Raw genomic sequence first — 12412 nt, 5'->3', positions numbered from 1 at the left:
AAAAAAAGTATGAGTATTTATTATTAACAAACTAAAACTAAAGAATTATATTTACAACAATTCTACTTAAGTAAAAGGTATTATGTATTTACAGAAGATACTTCTCCCCCCAACCTCCCTTTATATTAGTCCAAGGAGGAGAAACAGTCCTTTTCTGTTCTCAGAATTCCAGCTTTCTCTCTCTCTCTAGTAACTCTGCAGCACTTTCGTCGCAGTTGGAACTTCTTTATCTCTCTCTTATTCTGTGTTGGCCTCCAGGGCTGGGCCTACCCCCCTCCTGGGTTAAAACCGAAGGCTGAGGGTTACCCAGGTCCTGAAGGGTCTCCTTCCATAGGCTTGCAAGGGGACACTTGCTTACTATGGATCTTCTTCCACAGGGTTACAGGGGATAATGGTTTAAGAGTTCACCCCTGTTTTCCTATGGAGGTCCCTCCCCATGGGAGAACAGTCCTTGATTGACTTCTCGGCATGGGTCCAGTCTGGATCCCTTACTCGGATCCCAGTATCCCACCTGAGCCGTTTTCTGCTCCAGCGTAGGTTTTCTCAGGGTCACAAATTTCTAGCACCAGCAGCATGGATCCCAATATTCCTACCCGAACCGTTTCTGTTCCAGCGTAGGTCCTCTCAGGGTCATAAATCTTCACAGTAGCAGCATGGATCTCTCACTGAGATCCCAAGCTTATCTGAGCCGTCTCGCTCCAGCATAAGCATCGATCCCTTCGAGAGTCACAAAGTCTTTAACAGGACTCTGCCTCATCTGAGCCGCTTTTACTCCAGCATAAGGCTTTCTCTCTGTTAAAGTCACAAATCTCTGGTGCATCCACAAGTTCCTCTGTGAGCCGCACGGGGGTCTCTTCACCCCAACAAACTTCTACAGGTGGCAGGGTTTTATTTTTCAGTCTTTACCCTGCTGAAGGGAGGGAGAGTGGAAGGGAGAAAAAAAGCAGTTCTCCCCCCTTCGAACTTTTCTTCTCTCTTCTGCGACTGCAGCTTTGACCTTGAAAGTTCTCTTATCTCATGGCTGGAATTCTTCTGCAGTGGTTTTTCATCTAAGCAGTTCGTCTTTTAAACCTTTTTTTTTTCTTCACTCTCTCACAAGAAAGAAGAGAGGCTTCAGTGCTGCACCTGCCCCCGCCCCCGGCCCAAGCTGGGGAGGAGGGGGCCTTGGCCCTCCTCGGGCCCGCTACCCTTCTACATGGCTGCTGCTCCTAATTTCAACTGCGACACAACCTTCTCTTCCGTTTTCTTAAAGATGTAATTAGCAAAAGTGTCACTGAACTTTTTGATTGGTTTTTTGTCCGGAAATCACCTGGACAAAACCATCCTCAGCCCCAGGGATGAGCTGGTGGGCAAAACCACGACAACAGGTAATAGTAAAATATTTCAGCTACAGCCCTGCAGCAAAGAGATCCTAAAGACAAGTGCTAAGGCTAAGCATGATAATGCCAAACACAGCTGGTGCTCCCCACCAGAGAAATGGTCCCAACATTTGTCTGTGCTCTGCTGACTCAAAATGCCTATGGGATATCACCCTAGAGAATAAACATAGTATTGAATACCAAGTACCTTTCATATAGGCAATAGTATTCTCTCCTCTCCATGGCAGGCATTTCAGCTCAAACCCTGGGAATGCTTCAGGAGATGCATTCATCACCTGGCTGAATAATTCAGCTTATGGAGATGATACATTTCCTCCCCCTTTCTTGAATGCATTGCTTTTAAATGCGTAATACTGTTTGCACAATCATCTTTCATCTTGCACAGCTAGCCTCAATACAGAGGTGTTTCTGTGGCAGCTCTGCATTTGATGCTAGATGGCAGCAAATATAATGGATGGCATGTAAAGCAAGGAAATAATATTTCCTCAAGTGGAAAGCTGTATGTATTATTTAATCAGCACCGGCCTCATATGGGCCAGTTTTTCTCCCTGGGAAGGAATATGGATTGTTTCTCCCAAACCTTTGCTATCCCAGAAGAAATATCAAATTTCCTTGGGGTGCTACATCAAAGATCCTTCCCATGGTGGTTTAGGGAAGAAGGGTGAGGAAGGGACTAGGATTTAAGTCTTGCACTACTTCACCCTTAGGGTGTGAATACACTTCCCAGGGGCTTTCTGAGGGACAGGTTTCTGCCTGACAAGGGCTGTGAGCAGTGAGACACCGGAGCTCAGGCCAGAGAGCCTCTAGATGTCACTGCCAGGCAGCAGAAATGGACCTCAGTGCCACAGCAGGTTGGGGACACTTGGTCCAGGCACAGCAGGCAGCACAGCTGGCAGCAGGCACACAGGCAATGGCCAGCTTGGTGGAGGGCATTGGGAAACCTGCCCTGAAAAGGCTGATGCACTCTCAGACCTCAGGGCTGAGAAGCTGCAGCTATCACAGAGTGGAACCAGCTGTAAAGAGTGTAGCTAGAAACTGCAGGATAAGGTATTTCATGTAAGGAGTTGACAGGTAATAGTAAAATATTTCAGCTACAGCCCTGCAGCAAAGAGATCCTAAAGACAAGTGCTAAGGCTAAGCGTGATAATGCCAAACACAGCTGGTGCTCCCCACCAGAGAAATGGTCCCAACATTTGTCTGTGCTCCTGCTGAGCTACCTAAATATGGGGGTGGTGTCACTCTTGGCAGGATTTCCATCTGCCTCCTACTCAGAGAAGGACAGGTGCCTCTTTTGAGAAAGGGTTGCATCTCACTGAAGGCAGCAGGAAGAGCTGAGCGTTCCCAGGCACCTTCCAGGCTTCACACTGGAGTACCAGTCCCTCACTGCTGCACCCTTGGGCAAGAGATGCCTGTGACTCTGCAGCTCATGGACAGGGTATTTGCTGTGGTGTGGTATGATTGGTCCCTGCTTTAAGAAATGCATTGCACTAAGAAACAAAAATAAAAGTCACTAGTGCATGCCGTAAGGTGCATTGGCCAGTGGGCTGCTCACAGCCAGGGTCAAGCCCAGCCTTCCCTGCTTCAGCCATGCACGAGGTTATGGAATAATGTGCCTTTTTTTTTTTTTTTCCTGAAAAGTGTCAAAGTTATTGTGTATAAATTGCAGCAGTTTCTCTGTGAGAGACCTGAGGCCCAGCCAACGACGGAGAGGGAGGTTCAGTTTCTTCAAAACTGGCTGTGGACACCCCCAGTCTCCAAAAGCTCACTGAGGCAGGGACATTAAAAGCACAGCCACTAGGGCACCTCAGAAAGCCTTGATCCAGGCTGCATGCTCTGGAAACATCTTCAGGAACAGGCAAGACGTGCAAGAGCTTCCTCCTCTGTCCGTCCTGAGATGACTTGGGCATGGCCTCTGCCAGGCAGATGTGAGACATGGGCCTCTGTGTCTCAGAAGAAGGGCAGTTGACAGCGGGGCTTTGAGATCGATATCCAGAGATTATGCTTGCAGGGTCAGCTGTCACCACTTCTGCACCAAAGTCCTTCTAATGCTAATGGTTGGCTTAGATCCTACCTAATTTCATCAGCTCTATATCCCATCTTCAGTGCTGGGGAGCTCAGCATCACTAATCTCATCTCCTTCAGCTTCTGCTTCTTCACATTGCCTGCTTCTTACCCTCTTGAGGGTTTTAGCCTCATGAAGACTTAAAAATAGAGCATTTGTTTGAGGGCCTGCTCTTCAGTTTCTAACAGCAGATCCTCTTAGGGTTTTCAGACTTGTGTCCCTGAGGAATGGAAACTGACTTTAATAAAAAAAAATTAGAGATGATATTATCATAATTGGATGAATCTCAGAGCTTTCGCAAATGCCAGAAACCTCATGGGGATCACACAAACATTTCAGAGGCAGCAAACACAGATGAAGGGGTACTGAAGATTTTAATAGGGGCACCATTCCCATAAAGCTGGCCTTCACAGCTCAATCACATGAAGATGAGACGTAGAAGTTTTCCCTCTTTATCTAACACCCCACTGATCTGAGCTGCCTTTGTTTTCAGTGTTGGCCCCTGTGTTTGTGAAATGTATTAAGCTTCTTGTTGCTTTTGGAAATAACAGTCACTGCTGTATTATGGCCAAATCATTGTTTTTTCTCCCTATTGACCCTCTTCCTTTTTTTTTTTTTTTTTCAGGCTACCAAACACCTTTGACTTTGCTTGTGGGATGGTTAATCAACAAGTCTGTCACAATGATGGATTCCTCCTGAATTGTTGCTTAATTAGCTTGGTTGGAGGTATAAATCAAGTGGAATACCAATTCTTCCAATGCCACAGACAGGCAGCCACGCTCAGCTTGACAGCAGTGAGTTATTACTCTGTGCCCCAGTGCAGGATCAGCACGCAGGCGCCAGCCCGCAAACAAAAAGGGGCTGTATGTTTGTCCCTGAGACCACTGGTGTGCACAGGCCACGGAGGCCACACACACCAGGAGCAAGCTGGTGGGATTGAGGTGGAGGTGGGTTCTGGCTGGTAGTGTCTGCAGGGCACTGGCTGCAGAGGCTCCGTGCACAGGCACACACGTGCCCCTTTGCATGGGAAGGGCATCATCCCCTGGATCTGCCCACGGGGAGACAACTCCTGTATCGGTGATGTTTCTCACCTGGGATGTCTGGTGTCTGTGCTAGCTTTTTAATGAAGAAGAGACATTTCAGTCTGGGGCCAGCCTAAGTTATGAGACAAGGATCTCTGCCTCACGACAAGCAGAATTGCCTTCCGCAGAAAAGCAATTACGCATTGTAACAAAAGAAGTAATACATTGTCTGCAAATTAAGATTTTTAAGATTGATCTTAATAGCTTAGTATTTTTGTAGATAGGACTTTCACACAATAAGAATGTATTTGAACCACTTGACTTGAACTGAATTTTTCAATTTTAACAGAGGTGACTTCTGTGTCAGCGTGTTCCCAGCAGGTCTGAGCCGTCTTGAGCATCCCTGACCTGTGTGGTAGACACCATCCAGAAGTACTTCAAGATTTCTACTTACCTTTTTTGGATTCCCCAGCTAAACTAAACACACATACTTTTCTGAAATGGATCTACTAATAAGCCTTTTTTAGCAGAGCATATTTTTTTTTTTCCATGGCCATCTTTTCTATTTATCTTCTCTCTTTGCCAACATTTTCAGAGAGCTTAGGATGTGCAATCACATTTTTGAAAAGGAATCAGTTTGTTTAAAAGTTACTGGAAAATATTAGGATAAGTCTCATTTTGCTGATCTCACTTCCACCTCATTTTCAGTGGAAAAGTGGGTTCAGTGGACTTACATGCACGAATAAAGCTCTCCAAGTTGCTGAATGAGACAGTGGTGCAGACTCACTTAATGATAACAAAGTCTCTTCTTTACCTTGTGATGTAGTTATTGCTCCAGGGTGTAACATCTCACTGCCAAATGGGTAAATATGTTGTTAGTGTGCAGATGCCTCAATGGAAACTTGTACCGAGGGTCTGGGTGAGGCACAGTGTGAATTATATTGCCATGGCAACCCTGAATTTCTTTCATCCATTGACATTTGCATCCTTCTTTTTTGGCATTCTCACAGAGTCTTCAAAGATTATTTTTTTCAATAGTTGAGTAGAACAGATCACTAAATTTGCTGTTATCACCATGATAAAAAGGTATGAAAATGAAGTTCACTGTGGGTACAGAAAGGTTACAGTTATTTTGCAGATTTAAGTTAAATTTTTGAGCGTGAATTATGACTGAAGAAGCTCTGTAATTTTTAAGACATCAGGACAGAGGAAGAAAATGTGGTTTAGATAAACTTGTCTCTTCTCAGACAGTCCTGATATAGATGTTGGAAGTCAGAAAAAAACACTAAACAATCTGTTCGACATCTCTAATATGCTTCCTCATTGCTGTAGCAAATAAAATGGAATCTCTATAGATGAACTCAAACATGCTCAAGTTTTGTTTTTTTTTAATTTATTAATAAAAAGGATAAATAAAATCAAAAGGCTTCTGGTGTTATTTATGAATTATGACTAATTTCTTCAATCTTTTTCTGGCATTTAGAAATGGCTCACTAGAAAATTAAGAAATAATTCATATTAAACTGTGTCTGAATTGCTTTTGTAACCTACACAATACACAGTCCCCCCACCAGAAGGCATGGTTGTATTCTTATTTGCAGTTGAGTTAGTGGAGCTGTTCCTGACTTCTGTGCAGGTTCTCCTGATCAGGAGAACCAGTCGTACTATTTACAGGAAGATGAGAGGAGATTGCTTGCCCAGACCACTAAGCATTACCAGCTTGCCCAGAGATCACTCTCATTAGCTCCTCTTCTCTCTCCAATGCAACTCCAGTTTGCCTGAAAAAGACTCTTTATCCCAACATCTGAGTCCTATCCAGCATAACCAAATATGTCCATGGCTTCGCTCCTTCACAGTGGTTTTTCAAGAACTCCATGGATGGCTTTTGTATGGGATGGCCTTGGGCACTGTTCAGTGAGGGAGCAGAGAAGCCACCTAAAACAGAGGTAAAAACACTCACTCAAAACACAGACAGCCTCAGGTCTGTCTTTAGGAATCATTAATGAGAATATTTTTCCAAGGGAATTTTTTCAACGGACGTCAAGTGTGTTTTTCCACATCGCTCACAGTTCATTAGGCTCCAGTTTAAACAATCTCAGTCCTCCAAGGGGGTCTGTGCCGTGACTGCCCAGTCTCTGGCTGCAAGTGCCTGCTAAATTGCTCAAGTGAACTGCTTACAAGCACCCTACAGGCAGGATTTCATTCCAAACCGGTAAGTGAAAATTATGATTAATTATATATTCCCAGAAGTTATGATCAGTTTATGAATGATTCATGAAAGGGAAAAAAAAAAAAAAAGACTAAATAGACTATGAATATAATTTGCAAGCAATAATTTAAGCAACTTCATCTCCAAAAGTGAGGTCCTTCTAGCCTCATATTTACCTAATGATAGTCTGCAGTGCAAATGCTGTGTTGTGGTATTCTGTTTCCACACATCAACACATCAAAATGCAGGTTTGCACTGTCCAAAGCTCTCCAAGTGCAGAGAGCAAACTTTCAAACAAACAACTGTTTGCAAACAGAGATCAGAGGGGTGAAAGCATCACAGTGTTGAGTGATGAAGCACAGCTCCTGCTGCAGATGGACCCAGTAGATATAATTAGGAGCCAAGATAGAGGAGCAGCTGGGCATGAATGCTGTCCTGGAGCCAAGGGTGAAAGACACAGAGCCATGCCTGCCTTGGGCCTGAACCTACCACACTTTCTCCCTGGGGGAGTGTAATTTACACCTTAGTTATAAATTTCCCCTTACAATTTCTCCCCAAAGCTGGCATCCAATGTGAACTGCCTTCAGAAACAGGGTGTGAGACACCAGAGATGCTGTTCATGTATTATTTATTATTGTAATTCCTGTCTATTGGGAAGCTCATCTGAATGCAGTTTCTGGATTTCAGTGGATGTCCTGGGATTGTTTTGTGTTGTTTTGTTTTGTTTTGTTTTGTTTGTTGGGGTTTTGGCTTTTTTCACTCCATTTTTGAACTGAGTTGATAAGGAATGTGTGTGACTTTGCCCAAGGATGCTCCATGAATTCCTGGGGTCAACAATGGCAGGAGGCTACTAGCTCTGCACTGCACATTTTCTCCAATTTCTCCCCTGTTTTCTCCTCAGTGACAAATGTCTGGGACCAGCACTAACACTAACCAGTGCAACTGCAAACAGTTGCATCCCAGAGGGTCAGAAGAAGCACGATGGCTGAGATGGTTTATGGATGTACAAACAGAGAAAGTTTTGTAGGAAAAGGCAGAATCCTTCATGAGAACTAAGTAGCAAAATTGGAAAGTCCAGGTAAATTTCAGAGCTAAAAAACCCCTCTCTAGGCCTGACATGCAGGGACCAAACATGAAGTGAAGCACAAGGTGGGGACTGTTGTTCAAAAGCAAACTAAATCACATAATTCAGTTAAAACTGTGGAATCAGACTGACCAAGAAATCTAAGTGACTTCATATACTCACTTTCTACTTGACTTTACATTTGCTACAGCTATGTAAGATGTGCTGGGGTAATTGTACCTCTCAGAAGAAGACAAAAAAAAAAAAAAAGTTCTGCTTGCTGATCTATTGAAAATGTATCACCTCAGGTGGGAACCAGGGGCAAGTGCATTGCTCAGCCACTGGTGGTCTGTGTAACTGAGAAGGCCATCAGCAATTCCCCAGAAAAAACATCCCCAAGTCCAAATCCCTTTACAGCCCCTGTCCAGCGCCACTCATGCCACAGCTCTCATCTTTCTCTAATATAATCCCAGGGTGAGCTTTCTGTAAGGCCCCCACTCACATTCCCTGTGTTCACTGTAAGGGCACCCACCCGCTCTTCCCAGTTTGTATAGTACTGAGATTTCTTACCATGAGCTCTGACATTCCTTTAGGTGTACATGACAAGAGTCAGCCACTGCAAAAAGGACAAGAAAAGGTGCACTTAGATAGTGATGTTACACCAACTCTTCAGACATGTGTCTTGGTGCCTTCAGGCTCTGATCCAATGACTGTGGTCTTTTGTCCTACACAGGACAGTTAAGGAGTTTTGGAATTACCTTTTCCCCTTATTACAATTCAGACCCAGAAACAATTTCCATATGTTGCTTTCCATGATAAATTATTGCAGCAGCTGCAGCAGGAGCAATTGCTGGGAGAGGATGGCACCTGCCTGATTGCAAGTGGAAAGGATACCAACCTCTGGGAATCTGCTTGTCCTACAGACTACCCTATAAAATAGGTTCAGGTCTTCTGCTTGCAAACTGTGCTCCGCCCGTGGTGCAAAACAGATTTAATGAACTGTGAGCCACTGCACTAACCACAGAGTGTAAACAGGAGCTGGCAAGATTGTAAAAGGTGTTTGGTTTTTTTTTTTTTAATCCTTTTAAACAGTGGGTTGTCAAATAACAGTCCCCAGACTGATAAAATGCAGCACTCAGGCATATCACTGTGGAGCACAGCAGGATTTTTGCTTCAGACTAACTGATAAAAAGCTTGATGTATCCCCATTCAGCTAGCTATCCTTCAGGCTGTGCTTTTAAGACAAACAGCAGCAGCAAACATTTGTCTGCTATTTCTTTCTGGAAACCAAGATGTTTTGCAATTCAGGATTAACAGATGGGGCAGTAAGAAATGAGGGCATGGATTTTATTTTTTTTTTTGTCACTTCCTCAAAGTCACTTTGAGCAATGTTTCCAGTAATGACAGGCTGGCATCAGTAAGGGAAGCCTCTGTGCTCTGGACATGGATGGCCAGCCCTGAGCTGTGCTCACCCTCACAAGACTTTGTGACTGGGGCCAGGGAACCCCAGGGAAATATCCACACATCATGCACCTCCTGCCAGGCAAAACATTCACCACTGTTGATGTCAGAGGCAAAAGTCCTCTGGAGGGGAAGGGAGAGGAGGAGGGGAGAGGGAGAGGGAGAGGGAGAGGGAGAGGGAGAGGGAGGGAGAGGGAGGGAGAGGGAGAGGGAGAGGGAGAGGGAGAGGGAGAGGGAGAGGGAGCATTCTTACCTCAATTGCTGTCATCGAAATTTGTGATCCACCCTCTGCTAAGTTTTGAAATGCATCTACGGACAGAACAAAGAAAACCTTATTTCACGAGGAGGAAGCAGGAATGCAAAGCAGACATAAGGCGGTGGCAGCTGAGGAGCAGAGCTGCAATCCCCCTGCTGGGATGCTCTGCCTGGCTCAGGTGTCTACCCACACTGTCCTGCCCGGCCACATCTCATTTCTGTGCTTGGTATCCCCTCTGCCTTGGCCCGGGGGCCACAGCCTGGGAAGCCATCCCAATTTCAGGGCTGGAATTTGGCAGAAGTGTAGGGACAGGGAGTGCTCAATGTGGGTGCTTTCATCTCCTCTCATAATTTGTTTCAATTGTTTTCCTGCCTGAAGACTGACAGGAGAACAGTGAACTAATGAAACACATCTTCCCACAGGGAAACTTTCTGTTGGTCCTTTTCCATCCTCCCTGGCAGTGAGTGATCACAGTGTGCCCTAAAGAAAGTGATTCTCTTGAAATCATTAGTATGCCTTGCAAGCTTTTTCCAGGGAATATAAATGCAGATGCTGCTGTTATTCAGCTAGAGTTTGAAATTAACATTGCTGAAAGTTTTTTGACTGAACACTTTGCCATCAGAAAATTTAAATCCATTCAAATATTGATATTCTATGTGCACATTTATATTGCAAATTGACTAGGAGAAACCTTCAAACCCAAGTGTTTGGATAAACTCAAAACACACCACTCTGAGTTCCTTTTATTTATTTTGAAATTACTTTTCTCCTAGAAATGTGCTGTTATAAACAGTAATAAAAAGTTGAAACAAATTTAAGTCTGTCTATCCTTGAATGACATGTTTCTCCAGGAGCCTGTTTCCCAACCTGAATGAAAAAGAATTGTAATATCATGCATGTTTTGGAACCTGCCCAGCCTTAGAAAAAACCACGAGGCTGCTGGGAGAGGGTAGGAAAAGGGTACAAAGGCTCATTGCTCCTCTGCCCTTTGGGAGGCAACCAGAGCTACTCATATGGTCCAGAGCAGAGAGGGGAGCTAACACAGTGAAGCACATCCAGCCTACACTGCTCTGAAGAAAGGCATAGAATGAGGAAATCCCCATATTGCACCCCATCCTTTGACAAGGTTGTATTTGCAGGGCTAGGCTTGCACCCAGCAATCTTTTTAGGAAAAAATGGCAGCGCTGAAATTACCTCCTCTGGGCAGAGGTAAGTGCCTCTTTACTGCTTCATTAACTCCAGTTAAATAGAATTTGCAAAGGAGCTGCTCCTTTTGGCTTGGGTATCATCTCTGGCTATCTTGAAAGGATGAGTAATGATTTAATGGCACAGATTTTGTCTTCCCTGCTGCATTCACATCATCATAAAGGTTTACTGCCTTTTATTCCCACTTGGCACCCTTATCCCCTCCTGTTACAAACTTATTCACAACGATTTGAAAAGTCTGAGAAATGTATTCCATGTTAAACCCTCTGTAAAATGATAACTGAAAGAGTTGAGAGCATTTTAAGATTCTCATTACAAATAGCAATGAAACTTTTAGAGGCTCCTTTCCACGTGGATGTAAAATGTTTTGTCTTTATATTCACACTTACAAGGTAAGAGGATCTTTTTTAGATGAAAAAAAATACCATGGTACTAATTTAGGCATAAGAACTTTCATCTACTGCAAGTGACATGTATAATTCACAAAAAATGGGTGTTTACAAGCTGTCTTCTTTTTTTTTTTTTAATGAAAGCATTAAAATCAGGACATGCTCTGACTTTCTGAGCTGCTTCTGCTGTACTCCCTTGAAATGGGGTTTTAGGCAGTGTCATCCGAGTGGATCTGCTGACCACTATTGGCCCATTAAACATCAGTGGCAAAAACACATGGGGAAAAAAATGAACACTCATTTCCACGCACTGCTGAAACCCTGCTCATTCCAAAGATGAAATAAATTGCTCTAGCGATGTTCTAGCACCAGGGTCACAACTGCTGGCTTTGTTTAACTACCAGTAGTTCCAGTCAAAATGCTTATTATTAGAGTAGCAAAAATTATGCTTTTGTAAACCATTTACATTTAGGCAGAGGCTTCTTCCTCCTTGCAACTATCAGACAATAGCTGGATGCAACACAGGGCATGGGCTCATTATCCACTGAGAAGGATCTCAGACCTTCTCCTTACCAAGAAACTGAGAGAACTTCACTGAAGTTGGTGGGAAAAATACATCTCTCTAGTTAAAAAAAAAAAACCCAAACAAAAAAACAAACAAACAAAAAAACCCCCCAAAAAACCAAATAAACAAACAAACAAAACCAAACCAAAACAAAACCCCACAAAAACCCAACAAACAAACAGACAAAAAAACCACAAACACCTCCCTAGCTGTGATTCAGACTTCTCTGTGTTTTAACAAAAAGACAAAGCTGCCTTCCACTTGAGATGGGGCACTTCACTGCTGTTCACTGAGCATCACTGAAGGCAATGTCCCCTCAGTGGTACCAGCAATGCTTCACATCACCCTGGAGGAAGTTCTGCTGTGGACCACAATGCTCAAGCTTCTGTGGAAGAGCGCCAGCAAAAGGACACATCTTGTTTTTGGAAAAACAAGTCTTAGTCCATAGGGGCTTTAAGGACAAGCCAGCAGGGGCCAGGCTAAATTCTTGCAGCAGAAAAGGATTGACAGCTGAAGAAGCTCTGGATATACATTGTCATTGCTCCTCAGCAGGGAAAAGCACAGGGTATTGCAGTGTCACTGCAGCCCACAGGCACTCTGATGAGCTCTGATGGGAAACTGGGGGCCCACCTTCCTTCTGGCCTCTGTCAGTGAGGGCATATCATTGGATTCCCAGCTGCTGCTTTCTTTCCCAGCTGCTTCTTTCTCTCAACACTAAATTGCTTTCTACTCGCCAGTTGCTCCTGTGGGCAGGAGACAAATCTGGCTTTTGGCTGTCCTAGAGGATTCCTGGACCATTC

General features: G+C 44.1%; 1 protein-coding gene across 1 annotated transcript in view; it reads right to left on the bottom strand.

The window, feature by feature from the left end:
* Positions 1-5893: 5893 nt before the first annotated feature.
* Positions 5894-12412, bottom strand: part of CAPN13 (calpain 13) — a 50125-nt gene continuing 43606 nt past the window's right edge. Inside the window, 3 exon segments of the mRNA XM_050315520.1 lie at positions 5894-6398; positions 8306-8351; positions 9450-9505. Coding sequence (XP_050171477.1) covers positions 8325-8351; positions 9450-9505 — 83 coding nt within the window. The 3' untranslated portion in view covers positions 5894-6398; positions 8306-8324.

The sequence above is a fragment of the Myiozetetes cayanensis genome, unplaced genomic scaffold (assembly GCF_022539395.1).
Source record: "Myiozetetes cayanensis isolate MyiCay16 unplaced genomic scaffold, myiCay2020 scf2-11, whole genome shotgun sequence".
NCBI lineage: Eukaryota > Metazoa > Chordata > Aves > Passeriformes > Tyrannidae > Myiozetetes > Myiozetetes cayanensis.
This window is presented reverse-complemented; position numbering and strand designations above follow the sequence as displayed.